The 21,830-nt window shown below is 38.9% G+C and overlaps 1 protein-coding gene across 1 annotated transcript in view; it reads left to right on the forward strand.

Moving 5' to 3' along the window:
- The window catches only part of LOC106525132 (neurexin-3b), a gene marked incomplete in the record, with an annotated part of 484,453 nt that overhangs the window by 214,499 nt on the left and 248,124 nt on the right, over positions 1-21,830 (forward strand). Inside the window, 2 exon segments of the mRNA XM_014019257.1 lie at positions 209-235; positions 5,780-5,899. Coding sequence (XP_013874711.1) covers positions 209-235; positions 5,780-5,899 — 147 coding nt within the window.

Genomic DNA, 21,830 nt, shown 5'->3' on the forward strand with positions numbered 1-21,830 from the left:
CACACACACACACACACACACACACACACACACACACACACCTACTGTAAATATAGGACCTAATTTCCAAACTAACAAGGTTCCCCCTGTTGACAAAGATTCGGTCTTGCGTTTTGAGATCACAAACGATGCTGGTGCCTCACTAACCCTTTGCTCTTGTTTCCTGCTCTGTTCTGTTCTGTTTATTTTCTTTTCTGCGCCAATACAGTTGGTTTCACCAAAGCCGACCTGCAAGGTAGACGGTTAAACTCCGCCTCTTAAAGGCCAGCTCGCCTGAAAGGTTGCTGTGTGCAATGCATCATGGGTGTCACCGTGGCAATAACATAACTCAGCTGCTGCAGTGGAGACTTGCTCTCTGATTGGGTGGGGGTGGGAGGTGGTGTTAGACAAAGGTTTATACAAAATTGTGCTGTAGTGTAATTATAGCCATGAAAATGAAGACATTTGAGCCAAAATCTGCTAGAAGCTCATCTGTTTTCGTCCCTGTTTTCTTCCTTGCGAACCACCAGCCTAGGTGTGAAATCACTTTTGGAAAGGATCTAAAATTCACAGCTTAAAGACTGTGATTAAAAACTGTAAACAAATCTGTTCAGATGAGTGATGTAGCAAGTGAGACTTAAACTGTTGCACAAAAACAGAGGTAGACAGTTTGTGGGAGTTGTGTGCTCTTAAGAGAAAATGCCAGCTTGTTTGCATTGCAGGCTGTTAAATACGKTTGTTGTGTTGCTGCTCGATTCAACCTCCGTTTCACTCAGACTTCAATTTTTTAAGGGATGCTAATGCATAAACACTCAATACTATTTGCCCAGTTTTGCTAGGTTCCACAGGTTTCAGTACGCAACTCATCTTTTGGCTGTACCCAGTTATAAAAATAAAATAAACACATGGCTGAGAATTGGGAATAGTGTGCTGATTTTTTATCAATATCTTCAAAACTAAAAGTAAAGGGTGTGTTGATTGAGGCTTAATTTCTACTCAMTTTCACAGTGAGTAGAAATTAACATTAGCAATATGGTTGCCCTCAAAGGACCAGTTGTAATAAACTTTGATGTTTAACTTCAACTAAACACCAAACGTTAAATTATTTGTCATGTTGCTATGGCTGAGCACCACTAGCATTCAATAACTGAGCTCTACATGGTTTTCCCTGCGTAGCAGCAGCAGTTTAAAGGCACAGTGTGTAGGATTTGTTGTTTTCAATGACATCTAGTGGTTGAGTGGTTGAATCATCCTCCCTGGTCCTCCCCCCACCCCCACCCCCCGCTTCCAAATGCAAAGAAGTTGCTACGGTGTCTCTCAGGTGTCAAAAAACCTTTGGTAATTCCAACCGCGATGTCTACCAGCAGCTTCAGGGCTAGTGATGTTTCAAATGGTAAGATTATGAGCTTTAATAAGTCAAATTATCCCAGCTACAATGACAGACAACAGATATTAAATTTATAGTATTAGAACTAAAACCGTTTTTGACGCCGCCACCGCAGTTTGTCCTTCATGAGCCTTCGTAGACAAGATGGCGGTGCAAGATGGCGGCTGCCTGTAGGGCGACCCGCGACCATGGAGATATAAACAGCTTTTTATAAGGTAAAAAATAATAAAACAAGGTCTTTGTCTGCAATGATTAGACATGTTTTTTATTATTGTCATTATTGATTATCTCAATTTTGGCTAAAATAATTGACAAAATCCTACACACTGTGCCTTTAATATGTCCTCCAATAAAACACTGAGTGAAAGTACTACGTATATGACTGACTAAATGTGAAATAAAAGCACAGAAACACTATTAAAAGTAAAAGTACAAAAGTTGTATTCACTGGTGAGTTGTGGTAAGTAGCTACTCTTTTGAATTCAGAACTTTCCCACTTTCTGGCAGGGAATTATAACTGGAGTGGAATTCCAGTGTAAACATACAACTTTTAAGATTAAGATTTTACCTGTCAAATTTTGCCAGCTACCAGCCACTTTTAAACGTTGTGCACCTCCCCCTAGTGGTGGGATGCCATCATTTTGCAGTTAAAAATAATCAGCCTGCTTTATAAGAGATACAGTTTATGGTCAGTGCTGACTTTAAAGCAGCACAGGCTTATTTAAAGACATTAATCCAACTTTGAATTTCTGGCAGGTCACATTAAATGCAGAGCCTTGAGTTTGGCACATGGTTTAGACATTTAGAGAAGTAAATCCCATTTTCCTATTTGGCTTTATATAAGAAAGTTAATGTATGTATGGTTTTTGGGTAGTAGTAGCAGGGCATCCATCAAATGTTCTTCAGAAATGTTCTGCTTCTATTTAGAACCCATCATGTTAGATGCCAACAGATTTTCTTCAGAGAGCAACCCTCTTGCTGAAACACTGGGATGCAATGAAATCCACCACTGCTGCTCACTCTGATTAAAGCAAGCCGGTGTGTTTGTGCACACTTTACACTTGCATTGATAAGAATGCATTTGGGACGCCTGGTTGACTACCGTTCCTGTACATTACACAGTAAATGCACTTTCAGCTGGCGAACTTGCTCTGTTTTTCCACTTCAATTGTCTTCTTCTCTTCACGTTGTCTTGCACAAGACAATTGCTCCTAAACGTTTACTTGCATTTGTCTGCTATGTATTTGTACAGTTTACTTGACTTTTGTTTGTTTCTTACTGTATACTGCTATCTGGAGGATTATTGTTGAATTTTTTTCTCCTCTGTCTGTCTAGACTCTAAATGGAGGATTTGTTTCTCTTATCTATGCAGTGCGCTTGTCCTTATCTGCATTCCCTCTCACTATAAGTATTCAAAAGTAAGGGCTATGTGTGGTGTGACAAACAACAAACACACATCCAGTTTGACTTTGAATACGTTTGATTTCTGTGCATACTCAAGGATATGCACTAAATGTTTTCAAGTGCTCTTTTTTTTCCACTTTTCATAAGTTCTGTCTGTCTACTGTATCTAGTGTTCATAAAGTATTCTCACACAAATACTTAAACACAATAACCGGGACTATCTTTCAAATGGTAAAATTAGATGCTTTCTTTRTGACCTGTCAGGTTTTTGTCTTGCCTTGCTTGTTCTCGGAGGGAATGCAGCGTCCMGAGTTTTACTGTGCCACATATGTCTCGAAACGTCGGAATGTTAAGATTGCATGCAAGTCCACTTGCACACGAAATAAATGAAAAATGAGGAACAGTGTCATCCCAACAGCCAAGCTGGGATCCCATTTATTGACAGGGTTCTATATGTCTGGTAATTTTTTTGAAACACAACGCGAGTGCCCTTTAAGGTATAGTCTGGTGATTTTTTTAAATGATCTGTCAAATACTTATCAGTGGTTAGTATCGCATGAGCAGTAACACCGGTTGCAAAAAAGGGCAGAAATCTTCTACCAGGCCAGGTTGAAGGTTTGTTAAACTTTGTGCCACTTTTCAGGTTTATAAAACATTCTCATTGTCATACAGATCTAATTTTAAACCCATGCTTTTTTGCTCTGTTTTGTTTAGTTCATCCTTGTTTTCTCAATCAAAATGTCTAAGGTCCTACTCAAATGTCAATTTCCTGATTTTGTTAAATGTACCAGTCAGCTCAGATGAGGTCAGACAGGAATGTGGGCTGTGATGTTTATAGATGACATTTTGATTTCTAGTGAAAACGGGCAACAAGTGGAAGAGAAATTGGAGATGTGAAGGTATGCACTTGAAAGACGATGATTGAAAGTCAACCATAGCAAGAAAATGTTCATGTGTAAATTAGTGGGAGGCAAGTGAAACCATGAGGCTACACAAAGAGAGGTCCCAAAGGTGCAGGACTTATTTAGGGTCGAATGTCCAGGAAAACAGTAATTGTTGTAAAGAGGTACACAAGAAAGCCCAGGACATTCTCACTTCTGAGTCGTCACGTATTGACGCTTTTCCAAAGTTCCATCTGCGTCCAATTTTGATGCGTCGGGTACTCCCCTTGTGTCATTTTTTTGACGAGATGGGGCGGAATCTGTTGTCATAATTTCTGAAAGTGTAGAAAATGCACAAAAACTACTGTCCCTAAGCCTAAAATTACATTTATCCACTTTAGACATCCTGTCCCTGACCCTAGTACCTAAAATTAACCATTTTTAGAAAATGTAGGAAATTCTTGTCAACTACGTGTTCCAAAGCCTAAAATTACCTAATTTTCGCTGTAGACATCCTATCCCTGACCCCAGTACCTAAATTTATTTAACCATTTATCCTGATCCCTCGTGTTCACCTCAGACGCCCGACCCAAAGACCCCTGGTGGCGCAACCCGGAAAAGCCGAGTGAGGCAAGGACTGACGCGAGGGGGTCACCCAACGTGTCAAAATAAGACGCAGAGGGAACTTTGGAAAAGCGTCAATATGTTGATGAGTCGGGAGTGAGAATGTGTTGGACTGGGTGGATGGAGAAAAGTTGCAAGTGTATGTGTTTACAAAAGTAGTGAGACCAGCTATGTTGTATRGTTTGGAGGCAAAAAAAAGTAAAAAAAAAAACCAGGAGTCGGAGCTGGAAGTGGCAGAKCTGAAAATATTGAGGTCCTCCTTGGGAGGGACAAAAATTTATAAGATCAGGAATCAGATCATCAGAGGTACAGCACAAGTCAAGTGACTGGGAGACAAAGTTGGAGAGACCAGACAGAYGGTTTGGACTTGTACAGAGGAGACACAGTGGGTTTGTTTGTAGGATGTTTAAAGTGAACCTGCCAGGGAAACGACAAAGAGGAGATATATGGATGCAATTAGAAAGCACATGGAGGGAGATGAAGTGAGGACAGAGGATGTTAAGTGAGATGGAGGAGGATGACTCGTGGTGACCCAGTTGATTGGATTTGTCTGACAGGACTTGAGTCAACTTTTGGACTGACCAGATGTGTTGATCAGGCAAACGGACTGATGTCACAGCTGATACATTTCAAACTATTGAAAAGTATAGGACAGACTTCAAAAATCACCCGACTACTTCTTTAAAGAAGGTTTTGCATCAGACATGGGCAAAATTAGTCCAGTGGCCAGTAGACACCCTTGAACTATGTTCATTTGGTCCTCAATGTCCTCAAACCTAAAACACAAGACTTTAATGAAAGACAGCRTTTTGTTAAAGAATCATACGAAAGTCAGATCTTTTATTTACCATTTTATATGTTGGTTTTGAATAAAATGGGTCTAAACTTTTCTTTGCCAGGATTGTAACATATTCAAATTGAATGTATATCAAGAGTTCACAAGCAGTGTAATTGTTAAAATATGGCTAAATCTTTTGACCAAGCAAGCTATGTGTTTGTCCTCATCAATAAAGGAGGGAAAAATCTGTCAAATTGTGCAACACATTAATTTCTTCTGCATATTGACAGACCCAGATGATGTAACCACTTTTTCGTTCCATTAATGGTTCTTCAATTCTTTTTAACTACGTCAAAATGGCCACCTAAGTAAAATAAAAGCCCGTTCCCATTTTATAGTAAAAATATTTGCTTTTGCCTTTTTTTTATTTATTTATTTATTTTTGAGAAGCGTGATGTGGGTCCTGTGAACACCTGCCACCTCTGCTTTGATTTGCCAGTGCTACTGCAGCTTCAGCTGGCATGAAATCCCTCAGTCACTGTGGTATTCCAGGTCAGGCTTCCTGTGGTGACACTGCTCCTCCTAGGCCCATATAGAGTGCATTTCTAGAGTGCATTTCTTCTGCATGGGTCCCTCTTGTCTTTATGCTCAGCAGTCTGATTCACTCTTGTCTGAATGCACACCGGCCGTTTCTCCTTTCTGTTTTCTTGATCTTCCTCTGTCCAGGCCCGAGCACCACCTGCCAGGAGGACTCATGCGCTAACATGGGCGTGTGCATCCAGCAGTGGGAGAAYTTTACCTGCGACTGCTCCATGACGTCCTACTCTGGGACCCACTGCAACGACCGTGAGTACAGCTGAACTGTGGTTTTTGTCTTTGTAGTTCTGTTACTGTAGCTCATGAAAGCCAGGAAAACTTGACACAAAAATGCTGTTCTTGCGTTACATAACTTGTACTGCACTGTTGTACAGTGTACAGATTTATATTACTGACCTTTCACACATGTGTATGGACACCCACAATGGGCAGACATTTGAATTTGCGACAGGCTTTCTTCAACAGTGAGTATCACGTCTTTGATTTAAATACTCCAAGGCTGGTTTGCTCATTCTTTAAACTTTTATTGTTCGTGCTTCTCAGTGAGTAGCTGTGGCTAATGATGTGCAAAATATCCACCTCTGCCTCAATCGCCTCCTCATAAACTTGTGTCCAGAAGCTGTCAGAAGTCAGAGAGCGGCTTTGTGCGAATGCTGGGGGATCTCAGCCCCATGACGACAGGGGACTACCCCTCAGTAATCAGTCGGCGGTCTTTCATTTGGCTTTTAATAGTCGGGGCTTAGTGCTGCTGGACCAGACTAATGAGGTGATGGAAGCTGTTAGTAGAGCTGCTAATCTGTGAGCGCCTGCTAATCGTCCTGACCTTTCTGTCAGACCCGGCTGAGGTTTAMCACTTCATAACTTTCAGATCTCAATTTCCATTCTCTCCTCACTTTATTTCTTTTTACCCACTGATTGACTTCTATTTTCCAGCCCTGTCTTGTGTTGATTGAACTTTGTTCATATGTGTTAATTAGTGATAAGAAGTCTTGATGAATCTACCTTTCAGTGCTGTCTGTTGTTGCATAGTTCTAATAGACTTTGGATCAATGTGAAGATCTTCTTGAAACAACACCTTTGACTCTCACCATGTTGTCTTAACTGTCCAAGTGTATAATAATATTTTACAACAGTGAAACTACAAATAAGTGTCTTAAGACACTTTAAAGTCAGTGTTCAGATAGCAATCATTAGGACACACATTCCCAGTACTTACACAGGATTGAAAAAGGATTTGGCAATGTTTCACTTTGAATTATTTCTTTCTTATTTTTTTAATCCACTTCTCCTTTCTGGCTTAATTCATGAAAATAACTTTAGAATCAATGTTCCCTTTATGTAATGTCATTTTCTCTCATGTTTCTTCATAAGTCACTGCTTTTGTCCTTCATGTTTTTAGAGCTTACCACATGTGCAGATACTCAAAAACATACCATGTATATATATATATATTTTTTTCAGCTAGTTATCTTTGCTTACTAAGCTGGAAACAAGAAATAGGTCTTGAGAGGAAACTAAAGAGCATAAAAAGTAAATTCTGATGAACATTTTAGGATTGAGARTACTTCAAACCCTTTTAATCTGGTTTCACTTTCCTCAGAAAACAAAACATGTCAAAGTTGTATTTTCTTCCGACGTAACCTCAGCCTGTGTTGCAGTGATCCACCACCAGGTGGCAGTAAGGGCTTGAGGGAGACCACACACTGTGCTTTCGTGCTGGGAGAAAATGAGATGCAATCCTTCGAGCATGAAATCAGTTTCCCTGTTATTTCTCCTCATTGCTTTGCTTCTTCTTGCTCTCTGTCTTTACGCCCCCACTTCCTCTCTATATAAACTCCCCAGGCCATTCAATGATTGTATGTAATGATCATATATTGTGCGATCTCCTAAACAGAGCAAAATCCAGTGTATAATAATCCTCTGGTATTGCCAGCTGTTTTACCGCTTGATAAAAGTGAAGTTTCTGSCTCGTTCGTGTGCCTCTGTGTGTGTGGGGTACGACTGTGTGACTTCTTTTATTCAGTGAGCACAGCGCTGAGGGAGAGTTTCTAATTAACAATGTGGAGATGGAGCTTCTGCCTCTGTACACGTCTCGGCTTCGCTCTCTGATAGCTGGCAGCAAATATCAGTAATTGTCTGCTTCTCCAGCTCCGTCTTTGCCCAAATGAAGAAACTCAAATAAAGCAAAGTGAACTCTCCTGCAAGCACCGCGGCTCCAAGTTTCATCCGTGCCCATTGTTAGTACCAAGCCTCGGCGCACTTCTCCATTGTAGCCAACAGGTCTCTGGAAGATGAATAAAAAAAAACTTCAACAGACAAAGATCATCTATGATTTTTTTTTGTTTGTTTTGTTTTGCTTTTCTTGCACACCTCTGCAGTTTGCACCTTGGATTGCACTCTGTGATACACAAGGAAAAAAAAGAGGTCATTTTCAGAGCCACTTGCGACGTTTCGTCGCACCAAATGCTGCATTAAAATGGAGGAGAGTGCAGAGTTAAACGCTTTAAAGAGCATTTCTATCCCATTTGACTCTGGCTCACTGCTCTTTCCATACTTATTTCTGTGTTTTCTTTCTCTTTCTATGAATGCTATACCATTCCACTTAACGCAAAAGACATCCAAGTGTCAGGCCACTTGAACGCTTCCATTCCACATCTAGAACAAATATTCATCTTACGTAATAGAATTATCTCCGTAAAGGTCACGGAGTCATGCATGTGGTAAATATGATGACACAGATTGAAAGAAAGGGCTGCTTTTCAGTTTGATGCTGACATCAATAATTGCAGTGATGGGGTTTCTGCAGCTGAACACATTTTCCAGTTAGCATAATTCCAGCATATCCTCTGCTCCTGTGTAACCTGACGGCCTGAGTTTATTTCCCAGGCATCCTCAGAAGGCTGTAACTACATCTGGCTAACTGCTTACATAAATGACAACACAGTAGCCGTTTTGCTGCTTTTACTGTTTGGGAAAATATTCCTGGCATCCGCCTTGTAGTCAGTTCCTGTTAAGCTGCAAGAAAAAAAAAGGTGGGGTGGGGTGGGGGTGAGACAAAAATGGTTCGGGTACAGTGTTTTCTCTTGTCTGTGCTGTTCGACTGAGCAGACAAAAATAATTCCTGCAGCATATCCTTACTTTTGACCAATGTGTCGGCTTGATATTATTAAACCAAGAGGATAAAAACAGGCAGATGCACAAAACCCCTCATTCGGTTTGACAAGACGTCTGTTTTTAAAAATAAACAAGCTCACACACATCCGAATGCATCCCCACTTCTTTTGTGGATATAAGAGGCAGTCCTATGAATATTGAAGGCTTTTTTATTGGTGCTTTGAATAATTTACCCGACTGTCTCTGTAAATGGGATTAAGTAGCTCGATCTAGCTGGAACTGGCCAGCAGGTGTTGAGCAGAAGTTGGTCTGCTATAGAGCCCACTCATACATCCTCGGAACTTGGCTCTGCATCAGCTGGACACAGATGCAGCCACTTTAAATCATAATCCATGGATACCATACCATACCATACCATACCCCATACCATACCATACCATACCATATACCATACCATACCGTACCATACCGTACCATAAAATGCCATACCATACCATACCATACCATATACCATACCATACCGTACCATACCGTACCATAAAATGCCATACCATACCATACCACACCATACCATACCATACCATACCATACCATACCATACCATACCATACCATACCATACCATACCATACCATACCATACCATATACCATACCATAAAATGCCATACCATACCATACCATATACCATACCATAACATGCCATACCATCCCATACCATACCATACCATATACCATACCATACCGTACCATACCGTACCATATCATACCATACCATACCATACTGTACCGTACCGTACCATACCACACCATACCATACCATACCATACCATACCATACCATACCATACCATACCATACCATACCATACCATACCATACCATATACCATACCGTACCATAAAATGCCATACCATACCATACCATACCGTACCGTACCGTACCGTACCATACCATACCATACCACACCATACCATATTTATTTACAGAGCACTTTAAACACCCACAGGACCAAAGTGCTGTACACATAATAAAACATGCATACATTCATAAAAAAAATGATTCCATGGATAGGTTTTGTTAACAAGGCAAAACAATCAATACCAAGACGAGGGCTAGAGTTTAGGGGGAGCATAAATATGAAATGTTTTTCTATTTTTGAAAAGATTTTCTACAGTATTAAGAAAGAGTGCTTCTAAATGCAATGCAGTACTTTTCAAAAACTATTTGTCTATAAATATCCAAGTAGATTATTCTTTCTGGTATTGTAGTTTAGAAAAATCATGATGCAGAAAATAAGAATATGATGAGGCATCACATAATCATGCCTAAGTAGTTCCATTTCTTTCCAAAAGCTTTAACAGCTTTCTGTACTGTAATGCTTTAGGCCCCCTCTACACTTTATGCCCCCACTAGGCTTCAAAACCCAACAGCCATTGTCTTTGCAGAGTCTTGGTGCATTCTTTAGTCACCTGTAAAGAATGCAGTGTACACTTTATTAAACTTATTAAACTTCCATAGCGAGATAGTTTTGGGATTGCACAGGGTCAGGGTGGTGTATGGAGGAGCATTGTGGGAATGTATCCATGACATGAGACCTACTTTCATTAGTGCAGCTTGGTCATGGAGGATATGAAGCAGGACTGACCACCTTGACTTGGTCTTAGGCTATGATTGTTATCTGACAAGTTCATAGAAACAAGCTAATGCTGACAGTAGTGTTGTTCTTGCAAAGAGTCATTTTAACATGACCTATTAACATAGGACATCCACAAGTTCTTTTCATTGTACCATCATAACCCAAGCCTGTTTGTAGTAAATTAATCTTCAATGATTCTGTAATGTTAGATTTTTCCAATTAAGGATTGTTAGCCCAATATCAATCCCTCTGAAGACTTTCTAAAAGGAGCATAAAGCTTTACTCGACATACTTCTAAGGTTTATCGGGACATGCAAACTGCCCCAGCAGGTGATGTTTGTGATGAAATTCAACTTCCTAAGGGTTGTTAAATTCAGAAATTTTCAAAGTTGGGAACTTTCTATGAAAGTTACTGGGAGTTTATAGGAACTACCTGGAATTTATGGAATTTAACATGAATTTTAAAATATTCAATGTTTTACCAGGGATTTTGAAACATAGCAGGGAAAAGTCAAATGTAGCACAATCCTGTCTTAAACAACCAGATTCCATTGCTGTCCAATGCAATGAGAGGTAGTCCACACTTGCAAATAATTTCACTTGGACATGCAGGGACAAATGGAAATTATTACATAGAAATGTATTTGTTTAGAGATGGTAAATGTTTTATTGTGAAATTCAGTTTATTGAAATTTATTTTTATGTAAGAAAAAAATGCCTAAAGTAGTATTTAAAATCCACAACTCTCTGACAGCTCTGGGTCAATCATTGTCTGCCCATGACAAAACTAAATGTTTATTTTTGGATATGATACAATTTGTTTAAAATATCCTCAATTTTCAGTTAAATTCCATTAATTAGAAAGTTTCAGTTTCAAATATTTCTGGAATTCCTTAGCTTAACTTCATGTGGAACATTTTTGGAAAGTTTCAAGAAATGTACTGGAAATATTTCACCCCCTTTGCAATCCTAACCCTGATGGGGTCCAAGGATGCATCGCTAGCATGGAAGTACAGAGGGAAGTATTGGTAATGGGACCAATCCTTGTTTTGTTTATTTATTTTTGTGGAAACATCTTGAAGGTGTGGAAAATGGCTAGAAATGCCATTTGGGAACTACTAAAAACCTAACTGCATCATTTTTTTTCTAACAGCATCACGATTGCCTTTAGACTGATGATATTTCAGATTTGCTACAATCCAGCCGTATTTTAGTTTGTCAGCCAGAGAGAGCATAAAGGGATCGTTTAGTGTTAGGGAGGACATATAAGCCTGTTTTTGTTTTTGCATTGCAGTAGTTCCATGAAAAAATGCAATTGTTCAAACTCAACCTACAACTCAATTTTCTTTAACAAATGCTAATACAACCTGTTGGGTTATATTTGTACTATGATGTCCGTGTCGAAATCAGAGCTGCGTGTCCAGTCCAGGCGACAAAGTGTTTGGAGGGCTGGGGGTCTGATAAGGTTAATGATGCTTGCCCAACACTGCATCATGTCACTGTGATAAGACAGGGTGTTGCTTGTGTCAATCGATGTGTCACCGCCATGCTCTGAGCTTTGATATAATTGGATATACTCTGCGCTGTGGAGCCTAAATGCCCCAGGGCCACAAGAAAAAGTATGAGGCGTATAAGGGTAAGAAGACAAAGAACAGTAGGTGATGTGTCAGATCAAATAGATCCAAYGCTTCTCGTAATCTTGAATATGCAAAGTAATTTACATTTACGTTTGTTCTGTTTCAAGAGTTGTTGCCGATATACAATAAAATCAATACAAATTCTGTATCTTTGAGGTGCAAAACAAATTTTTGGTGTAAGCTGTTCATCATGATTTACAAAATGGATGCAGTTTCATTGCGTCCACGTACAGACCTTGTTTACACATTAAGTTTGCGCAATCATTTAACTCTGATGTCTACAAGTTAAAAATACGTTCTTTGAAAACAGTTTAGATCTTATAATGCTTGTTAATAAAAAATCACGCAAACAACTGAAGTAATGTAAAAGGAACGTTTAAAAAAACACAATTTTAAAACCATGCAAAAGTGGTAAAACGCACATACTGAAAATTATATATATATATATATATATATATATATATATATATATATATATATATATGGTATATAGAGTTAAGAACTATTTCTATGTATTTTTCAGTCACAATGTTACAGTTAAAACATGAGCATGTCCAAAAACACACACACACTATATATCTGATTGGATGAGGATTTGGTTTTGGTAAATATGAAGACAAATTATAGCATTTTTATTTTGTAAAGTGGCAGAAAATCTGAAACTGAATGTAATCTTATGTCATAAAAATATTAAGCAATACTGGCAGTGTGTTAAGATCACCTCAGGAAAACATTGAGACAGTTGAAGTTGTCATAATATTCATAATATCCATCTGTCCATCCATCCATCCATCTGTCCATCCATCCATCCATCAATCCATCCATCCATCCATCTGTCCATCCATCCATCCATCCATCCATCCATCCTGGAGGGTTGTATAGTTGTCATGGTGGATACTTGGGCATTCAGAAATCACAAGCATCCCTCCACTTTTCATTGTTGTCCATGCTCTAACCCCTAATTTACATTACTTGCGTTCCGTCTCCGCTGCGCAGGTTGCAGCTGTGCGTTTCAAGTCCAGTTTACACTACCTCTACTCCACTCCGGTCCGACAGACGTGCAGGAAGCAGATTGCGCGATAAATTCAGTGATAAGTGTGGAAGTCACAGCAAAAAATAATTAATTCWGTGAAAGACGAACTCCAAACACAGCCAAAAACAACGATATAAARGCTTTTGGTATCTATGTTGAAATTGTCTCTCTGTCGGCTTTCTGAAACTTCTGATTTCAAAATAAAATCCACATGTATCGTGTGTGTACACATATGCTTCATGCTACATGTTTCAATCTGCTTCCCAAACAGAACGATACATTCTGACAGCATTTGAGTAGAAATATATCCGTATATTTATTAATATAGCCACAATTTCGACATTATTCCGACAAATTATTCGGCCGAATAGTGTCTTATTTTGAAAATACGGACGTTGTGCTCGCTTCTTTTCCTGTTGGTGCAACGTAATCTTTAAAAATTGACTCTGGCGCTGCTTCGTCGTCCGGCAAAAATAGGATCTGTTCTAATTTTGACGGATCGCCGTCTGCTCACCGCTGCCCTGCGCAGCCAGTGTAAACACTCTCATTGGTTATAATGGGTGCGTATTTGCTGCGGAGGTTGCAGCGCAGCGGAGTGGAGACGGAACGCAAGTAATGTAAATTGGGGGTTAGTCTGTCTGCCTTGTTTGTTGTTTTCTATTTACCATATCTCGTAATATGGTCTTTGACAGGAAGAGAAGTCTCATAATGTGACCATACCAGGTCAGTTTACACTGTTAGTAGTGGTTCTTGTTCTCCAGCAAATTTTTGTCGTTCTCTGTAAGCTATATGCAGCATCCTCCAGTAACACTTATTTTTCAAAGGACCTTATCTTAAATTCTGTATGTACTGTGAGGGTCCAGCTCTCACATCCATAGAGAAGGGTGGAGAGAACTGGTGATTTATGAAGTCTGATCTTCACAGGGAAGCTGATGGAGTTGCTTTTCTAGACACTGACATGTCTTGTCATTATGTTTGCTTTACCAATCCTTGTGTGTTTAATTCTTTTGTGAAGCTGCTGTCTTGTCTCACAAAAGACCCAGTATATAGTCCTCTTCCAGTGTTTGCCTACTCACTCTGATATTGGTTGGCTGTAGGTGGTTCAGCACTTACCTCAATGCCATGTGATTTAGATACCTTCTCTGATATGYCAGTGAGTTTCAGAAGCTCCATTTTGCAATTTCCCACCAATTTGACTTTTCAAGGGACCACAATTAAATGGAGCTTTCTATAGTTGGAATGCAATGCTATTTTCGTGTGTTACAGGTGAGTAATTCATTTCATCCCCAACATGTTGYAGGTTTATTTTCTCTTTCTTGAAGCAAATAAAATTACTTCTCAAAGGCTCAGCTTATCCTTAATCGCAAACCGTATTGTACTTGTTGCAGGTACAGAACTGCATTGTTGCTCTCTGTGTGATTAATAAAATCATAATGTGGTTTTCCGCCTCTGCATACACGTTACAGCTGAGACACTCTGCAGGCCGCCTTGACAAGCAAACAAGAGAGATGTAGTATAGGAAAAAGGAGCAAGAGGGGAGTGATTGARCTGAACACATTACAGACAGTTACAATGAGGGGCATCCATCTGTTTTGGTGCCAGGCAGGGTAACCTTGAGGCTGTCAGAGTGTTCCCACCCTCTGGCATCTCACAAGCCCAGAACTTGGCCACAGACACATCCATCAACACGTAGGCAGGAAAGTGCCTTCTGAAATGTGTTCCCAGACACATTTCAGGAGCACCGGCAACACATACAAATCACCCAATCAATAGCTTCAAAGCCTCACCTGAACTTCAAGGTTTTGTGGCAGAAATGTTTAAGTTTCTACTGAAGCTGTTACTTTAATCAACACAATCAGTCAGACAGCTATATAGGTTTTTTAAGTTAATTTTATGTTTTCTAAAAGTACATTTTAATCTTCGTTTTGCAAGTGTTATGTTATTAAAACATTTGGGACACATTTGATTAGATCAGATCACATTTTAAATTTTTACCAAAACATCAAATTACTATTCCTCTAGAACAAAATTAATTCATATTCATGTGTCTTTTGTGGTATCCTTCTTTACCTTCAAAGTTTTTATTGTTTGAGTTGGTTTCCTGTTTGGTATGTAGTTTAATTACATTTTGAAAGGATTTTGGTTGTTTAGTTTCTGGTTCCAGAACCTTACAAACCACCTGGCTTTCATTAGCAATCAGCACACCTGTTACCACTCACCARTTACCCCTTCTGGAATGTTTCCTTCTTGGTTGACGTATCCTTTAGTTCCTCTTTGTCATGTCTTCTGTTGCTCATGGTTCCTGCATTTGCATTTATTGAAAGTTCAGTTTTGATTCTGGATTTGCCTCTAATTCTCCCATAATGACCATATTTCATTATGTATAATGCAAAAAAAATTGTTCATAAAGTTGGGGGCTCGTATTATACATGGGAGCAAAGTTTAGATTTATAGCCCAAGACTGACCGAATCTGGGCCTAAATTATATGCTTGGTGGTCGGGTCACATTTTTAATGAGCATATATACAGCATAAAGAAAACTAATAATGCACAATCTAATGTTGTGYTATCTGCTGATTATAGTCTATTTACTCTGTTGAAGAACAAAGAATGGAGGAAGGTGGAGAAGTAAAGCAAAACACTGCACAACAAAAATTTAACCTCTAAAATTTTCCATGGAGTTGGGCAGTCGTATTATAMAAGAATAAATTCTAACTGATCTTTTTCTACCACTATAGACATAAATATGCTCTTGGAAAGGACTATAACTGAAATATTGTTTTGCAGGGAATAAATTATCAAAATTTCTCTCTCTGTTGTCCTTCTGCTGTAYGCCCTGGTGTTTTTTCACACTGGAGCCAGTCAGAAGACAAAATACTTTTTTCTTTTTCGTTAGCCGTGGGGCGGGCATTAAAAAAAGACGTGGATGTCAATTTCAAGTCTGCAAGCAGCTCTTCAAAGCTGCTGATCTTGTTAGTTCAACAACCAGCTCCTGATGTCAGGTAGGACCAGACCAGACTGTTTTCAGCATCATGAAGCTCGCACAGATCCAAATTTTTAGGCTTTGTACGCTAAAAAAGAAAATAAATTTAAAAAATGAGGATCTCATTAAACCTACATAAATACGGTAATTAAAATATATTTGGTTTACTTCAGGCTCGGGCCTCTAATCAGAGTTAATTAGGTAGGTTGAATCTGGTTTGGATGCAATACCTAATGAACTACTGCTGTAAGTTTAAAATGTTTTTGTATACTGTATATTGGAAATGTACTGTGGGGGATAAATCATCATTTTCCCCAATATAGAATACATAGCTGAGATGGTAAGATAACAGTAGTTTTTTTGTTTGTTTGTTTGTTTCCCAACTGGAGTCAAAGGAGGAAAAACATTCTTTTTTTTTCTTGTTAACCATGGAGATGAAAAGAAGATGTGGACATTGGCTGCACACTGATGTGCTCAACAGTCCATCTTGCTAATTTAACAGCCGGTTTCTACTCAGGGAGCAGATTGTTTTGAATCTCGTACTGTTGGCTACACAGGTGTACACAAGTCTGTCCGCAAATAATGTTTCCCCACTAGAGGGAAACAGCAAAGGCTGAAACGTCCTGACGTTTGTATAAAAGTAGGAGTAGCAATATACATGAGGGGTGGATTTTTTTATGCTTAAAAAAACGGGGGTCGCATTATACTTGAAGTGCATTATACATGAATATATAAGGTAGGTCCATTCCCAGCACAGACTTTTGTCTAATTGCTATTCTATTCAAGCTCATGCATGTGTTTTTTTCTGTTCCTTGTAAGCTACATGTTAAGATAAGTGCTGTTGGTTTCTTCATCGCTTCATTTTTGTTTTTTCATGTAACTGTTCTATCATTGAGCATGGTCCACGTGTGTTGTCTTGTGTGCAAATAACCTTCAAGTTTCCATTTGTTCATGGCCTTGCAGTCGCACTTCATGTCATATTTGCTAACCTGCTCTGCACAATGGAGGGGATCAATAGGCAGCTTCTCATCAGTTTCCTTCAGCTGTGCACTTGTGCAGTGCGGCGGACGGTTTTGAAAGGCCACACAAATAAAAGTAATTTGTCACCGGCCGACAGCATTCCCACCCGGTGCTCAATTGCGCCAGCAAGTACATCCAATAACTCTCCACCACGAGCCCCCTCTGAGGCTTTACAGCAGCCTTTTAGGTGTGTGCGGTTCAAAAAAAGTGAGCTGAGTTGGTCTCATTCCATCGCACTATTGTTCTAGTTGCACTCGTATTTTCTCCATGCTTTTTTTTTTCGCTCTTTCTTTCATCTCTCCTCTTAGCAGTGGGGCTGATAGGTAGTCATCTGAAGTAGTGGGCTAAGGTGCTCAAAACACACCAGAAAAATCTAGTTCTCCCCTGCGCAGCACTTAAAGGGTGGTACTTCATCAGAAACAAGAGTGTATCAGCCTGTTTGTGTTCATCTCATATAAGAAGTCAATAAAACAGGGGTTCTGACTGGACTTAAACAAGTGCAATGCTTGGATACACATTGGATTCCATAATATCTGATACCTTCTGTCAGGCAACATTTAAGCCCTACGTTAAACATCGACTTTTGTTCTCGYTGTTCCTCTGCAGGTACTTCTCTTTTTTTTTCCATTTTTACAATTCCAACATATACAGTAAGTTTCCCATCAGGACAGTCACATTGAGGTTGATTTGTCACAGTAAGGTCTTTGACTTATTGAAAGGTTGTAGGAAGAAACACTTTAGCCCTTCAAGCAATATGATTAAAACATGCACCAGTTTATAGCTTACAGACATTAATTTGAACTATTAAAAAGCTCTCAGGAAAAKAATCCTGTGGTGTTTCTGAGGAGAAAAGTGAGAAGCAGGCAAAAGGAATCACTCTCCATCAGATAAAACTAATAGTTTTCAGCAGGTGAAGGCATTTTACAAGCAAGTAACTCTGATTATATTTACTCCAACTGAAAGAAGTCTGTCCTGTCACTTTTATTATTCTTGAGACAAAGACAGGTTTGCATGGACACTCACTTGGCTAATCGAAGCAAGCGCCTCTATAGGCAACAAAGCATAAAATACTTCTTTTTTTCATAAATGTTTATAKTCATTGCATGCCAATGTTCTTGCAAGTTCTAGTTACGTTGCGTCAACTGCAGCTGTCAATCAAAACGTAAAATTCAAATTCCTTGCTTGTAACAGTGTGATCAACTTGTGAAAAACTGGACATCCTGTGGAATCTAATAAATGTTTATAAATAAATTAATATAAGATAAGACTCAACACAGCCACATTGCCCTTCCTATGAAGATGACATTAATGATAGTGTGGTTGTTGTGAAAATATATAGCAGTCAAACGGGTTGAGACGAATGTTGATACAGATGAATTGTCAAAATCTGCACTTTTATTTAATTATATTCAACTGAACTGGACACTAACAAAAAAAAACTGACAAAGAAAAATTAAATATGGCCAATTTGTTTTTTTCTTGTCTTTACCAGTTATTTTTAAATTATATGGGAAAACGGTCCTTTTAATTGAAATTATTTAAATATGCTGTATTAAATTTTGATTGAACTGAACTGTATCGAGTCAGACTTTACTTTACTTCCTTTGCTGAATGCCCTGACAAAGTTTAGAGGTATTTAAATAAACTAAACTGAGGATGGCTGGTTCAAACAGAAGTAGCAGAAACAGATAGCAACATCATACTATCATTGGCTGTATGTCCCTAAGGGAACAAAAATAAACTCACTGATTATTTCAAACAGTTAAATTAAAATAATATTTTTCTTCTTGACTTGTTTTTGCACCCTTCATAATGAATATTTGTTATATACGTTACCAGATCTATGATGTTTCCAACTAGCATCAATTATTTTAATACATCCTAAAATTCATTAATCTCGACCAGCTTTTCTCAAACTCTGGATGTAAACTCTGGTTGTAATTGCTTTACATTTAGCTTAGCAGTTATTGAGCGAGTCAGTTTAATCATTTAAAGTGCTTTTTTTACACATTGAACATTTTTCAGCTTTCAGTACATCAAGTCATTTGTGTGTGCATGTGTGTGTGTTACAACACTTTCATCTCAGCCGTATCTTTTAAATGTGTCAAAACAGATCAATAAAACTCTGTTCTGATATAGTGATCCATTCATGCTGTGTAAATATCTCACTTTTATGGCTTACCTGGACTACCAGCATCTTTGGGCAGTTTTGTAAGACRGTGGACATGGATAGTATCAGTCTGTGATATGATAGCATCCACAAAAAACATATAAAACAAATCAAAGGTTTAGCATTTTTTGAGTGTATGTTTCCTACCACCTTATGTTGCAGTCTAWAGGGCTCAACACAAGGGAGGCGACAAACAACAGCAATTCAAGGCTGTCATCGTAACCAGGGTGAAACCCAAAACACGGGACACGATAGTGATCGCAGCGTTGCGAATCGTGCTCTCGGGTCTCTTGTCTTCACAAGATTTGATTGGTTCTTCTACTGCCTCTTGTAAAGGTTATTGGTGGTTCGCAAAAAAAAGGTGGGGGTGCATTATGGACGTGTAAACTAAACAAATCTTGCGATGCTAATGATATTGAAAAACAAACACACATCAAGATACAATTTTATGAGGACAAACTTACTGGATAACTTCACCCTGGCGCCAACAAATTCCCATAAATCTGTCTTTTTTAGTAATCACTTGGTGAAAGTGTTAGCTAACGGCAGTGTGTAGCATTCTCTCCGCTCATTGGTCAGTCAATGAAACCCTCGCTGATTGGTTGTACGCTAAGCGACAGCGACAAAAGTTGAACATTTTTCAACTTTCATATGTCGCGTCGCAAACTCGCGTGTGCACGTCTACGTGTACGAGCACGAAATTTCACATGCACGATTTTCGCCGGTCGCTTGGCTGGAGGAGGCCATTGATTGTCGCCTCACYRCACARSYTCCATAGGAAATGAATGGAGAGCGAGTGACGTCRCCTCCCATGTGTCGAGCCCTTAACTGAGATGGTCAAACCTTTTTAAAGGACATCGTTCACAATCTCATGCAATTTTGAAGAGATTTTTTAGGATCTGTTAAAGCTTGGAGTATGTGTTAAAATGATTCTCAGCTACTACCACATCAGATTTTAGCTCTATCTGTAAAACTGACAAAGTTATAGTCATTTTATGTCGACCAAGTTTGATTAGCTGTGATGGTCATGTTGAATTGGGAGGTACATCCAGTGATTACTGTCTTTGGCTTTCATTAATATCTGTTTTGTGGTTCATGAAATATTTTAACAAACACAATTTTTTGTGAATAAATAAAGGCACAGATTCTGTAACTATGTTGTGCTTATAGACAGTGGTTTGAATTACTCTCAGCTAGGGTTGGGCATAATCGTATCGTGTGCAATTAATTGTCAGAAAAACATTAATCGATTACTTTTTGGCACTTGACGATTAATACGATTAATGCCACCAGGCAGAGTCCGCTCGCTGCTCCTCTCTGCTTCAAATAAGATGAACATTAAAAAAGTTCTGTAATTTATTTATCTATCAACACAATTTAAAATTTCATATATAGCCTGAAGTCTGTAATTTTGACACAATTTAAAACAAATCTTTCCAACTAAATTGGTCATGTGACTAGGATATGAGGGAGTCCAGGGACTCCAGGGGATTAATCGTCAAATTAATCGTTATCGGCTAAATACCACAATTAATCGTGAATCTTTTTTTTTGCCAATATTACCCAACCCTACTCTCAGCTACTACCACACAGAATTGGCTATAGCCATTTTCTGTGCCAAGGTGGCCATCTTGAATTGGTTTGAAGTCAATAGGTTTTAAATGTGARCTTGATTACCTTAAACCTTAAATTCAGCAGTGGTTTTAGGTATTTTCTGCATAACATTGCTAAAAAAAATGGCAAACCATTTGCCTTCAGTAGTGGGTGATGACAAGCTTTAGGGAGTTCATGAATGGTATTTTACAAGGAACTCCGTAGATTCTCCCATTTGCTGAGGACATCCATCTCTTCGTGATGTGTGAAACACACATGCATGCTCACACACTTAAGCTGACTCATATCCTGATTGTCACTGAGTACAGTGTTTAAAGCTGAGAAAGACCACACGCTCGGTGCTTAATGTTCACCTCCTGCTAATTATCAACCTTTCACTGAAGTTGTCGCTCTCTCTGCCTGCGCTGTCTCCTCCAACCACTTTACTTCCCACTCCTCTTTTAGTCCCTGTTTTATCGGGCTCATTGCTAAGTGTCTGCAATTATGGTGTCAGCATCTTCCTAGTTCATATCGACGACACACACATACAGATGGCTCCTGCAGACTTTCACAGTAGATTGTAGGAATTCAGTCATGAATTACAGACTGTTCCTTCAGTCTTTATTGTAACCATCAAGGCAACAGCTGTGATCTATGAAGGCTTTGGTTCAGTCCAGGATAAAATCTTTAAGCTGAAGATTTTGTCCTAATTCTTTGTCTAAATATTTAATTATATACAAACAAATAAAATTAACTTTTCTTGAAAGAATACAGAATCAAACACAATCTTCATCAAATGCTTTGTTTGATTGGTTAGCACTCAAGGTAATAGATGGATACTACTCTCAGCTACTGCCACAGAAAGCTTTATTTCAGAATCTGTTGTAGCTGTTTTTGTATTGGACAAGACTGACCAGCTGTGGCATCTTGAATCATGTTGACTTTAAAGGGGATATGTACAAAATCCAATTGTTTAGCCATTAAATGCATTTTGTT

Source organism: Austrofundulus limnaeus, unplaced genomic scaffold (assembly GCF_001266775.1).
Source record: "Austrofundulus limnaeus strain Quisiro unplaced genomic scaffold, Austrofundulus_limnaeus-1.0 Scaffold214, whole genome shotgun sequence".
NCBI lineage: Eukaryota > Metazoa > Chordata > Actinopteri > Cyprinodontiformes > Rivulidae > Austrofundulus > Austrofundulus limnaeus.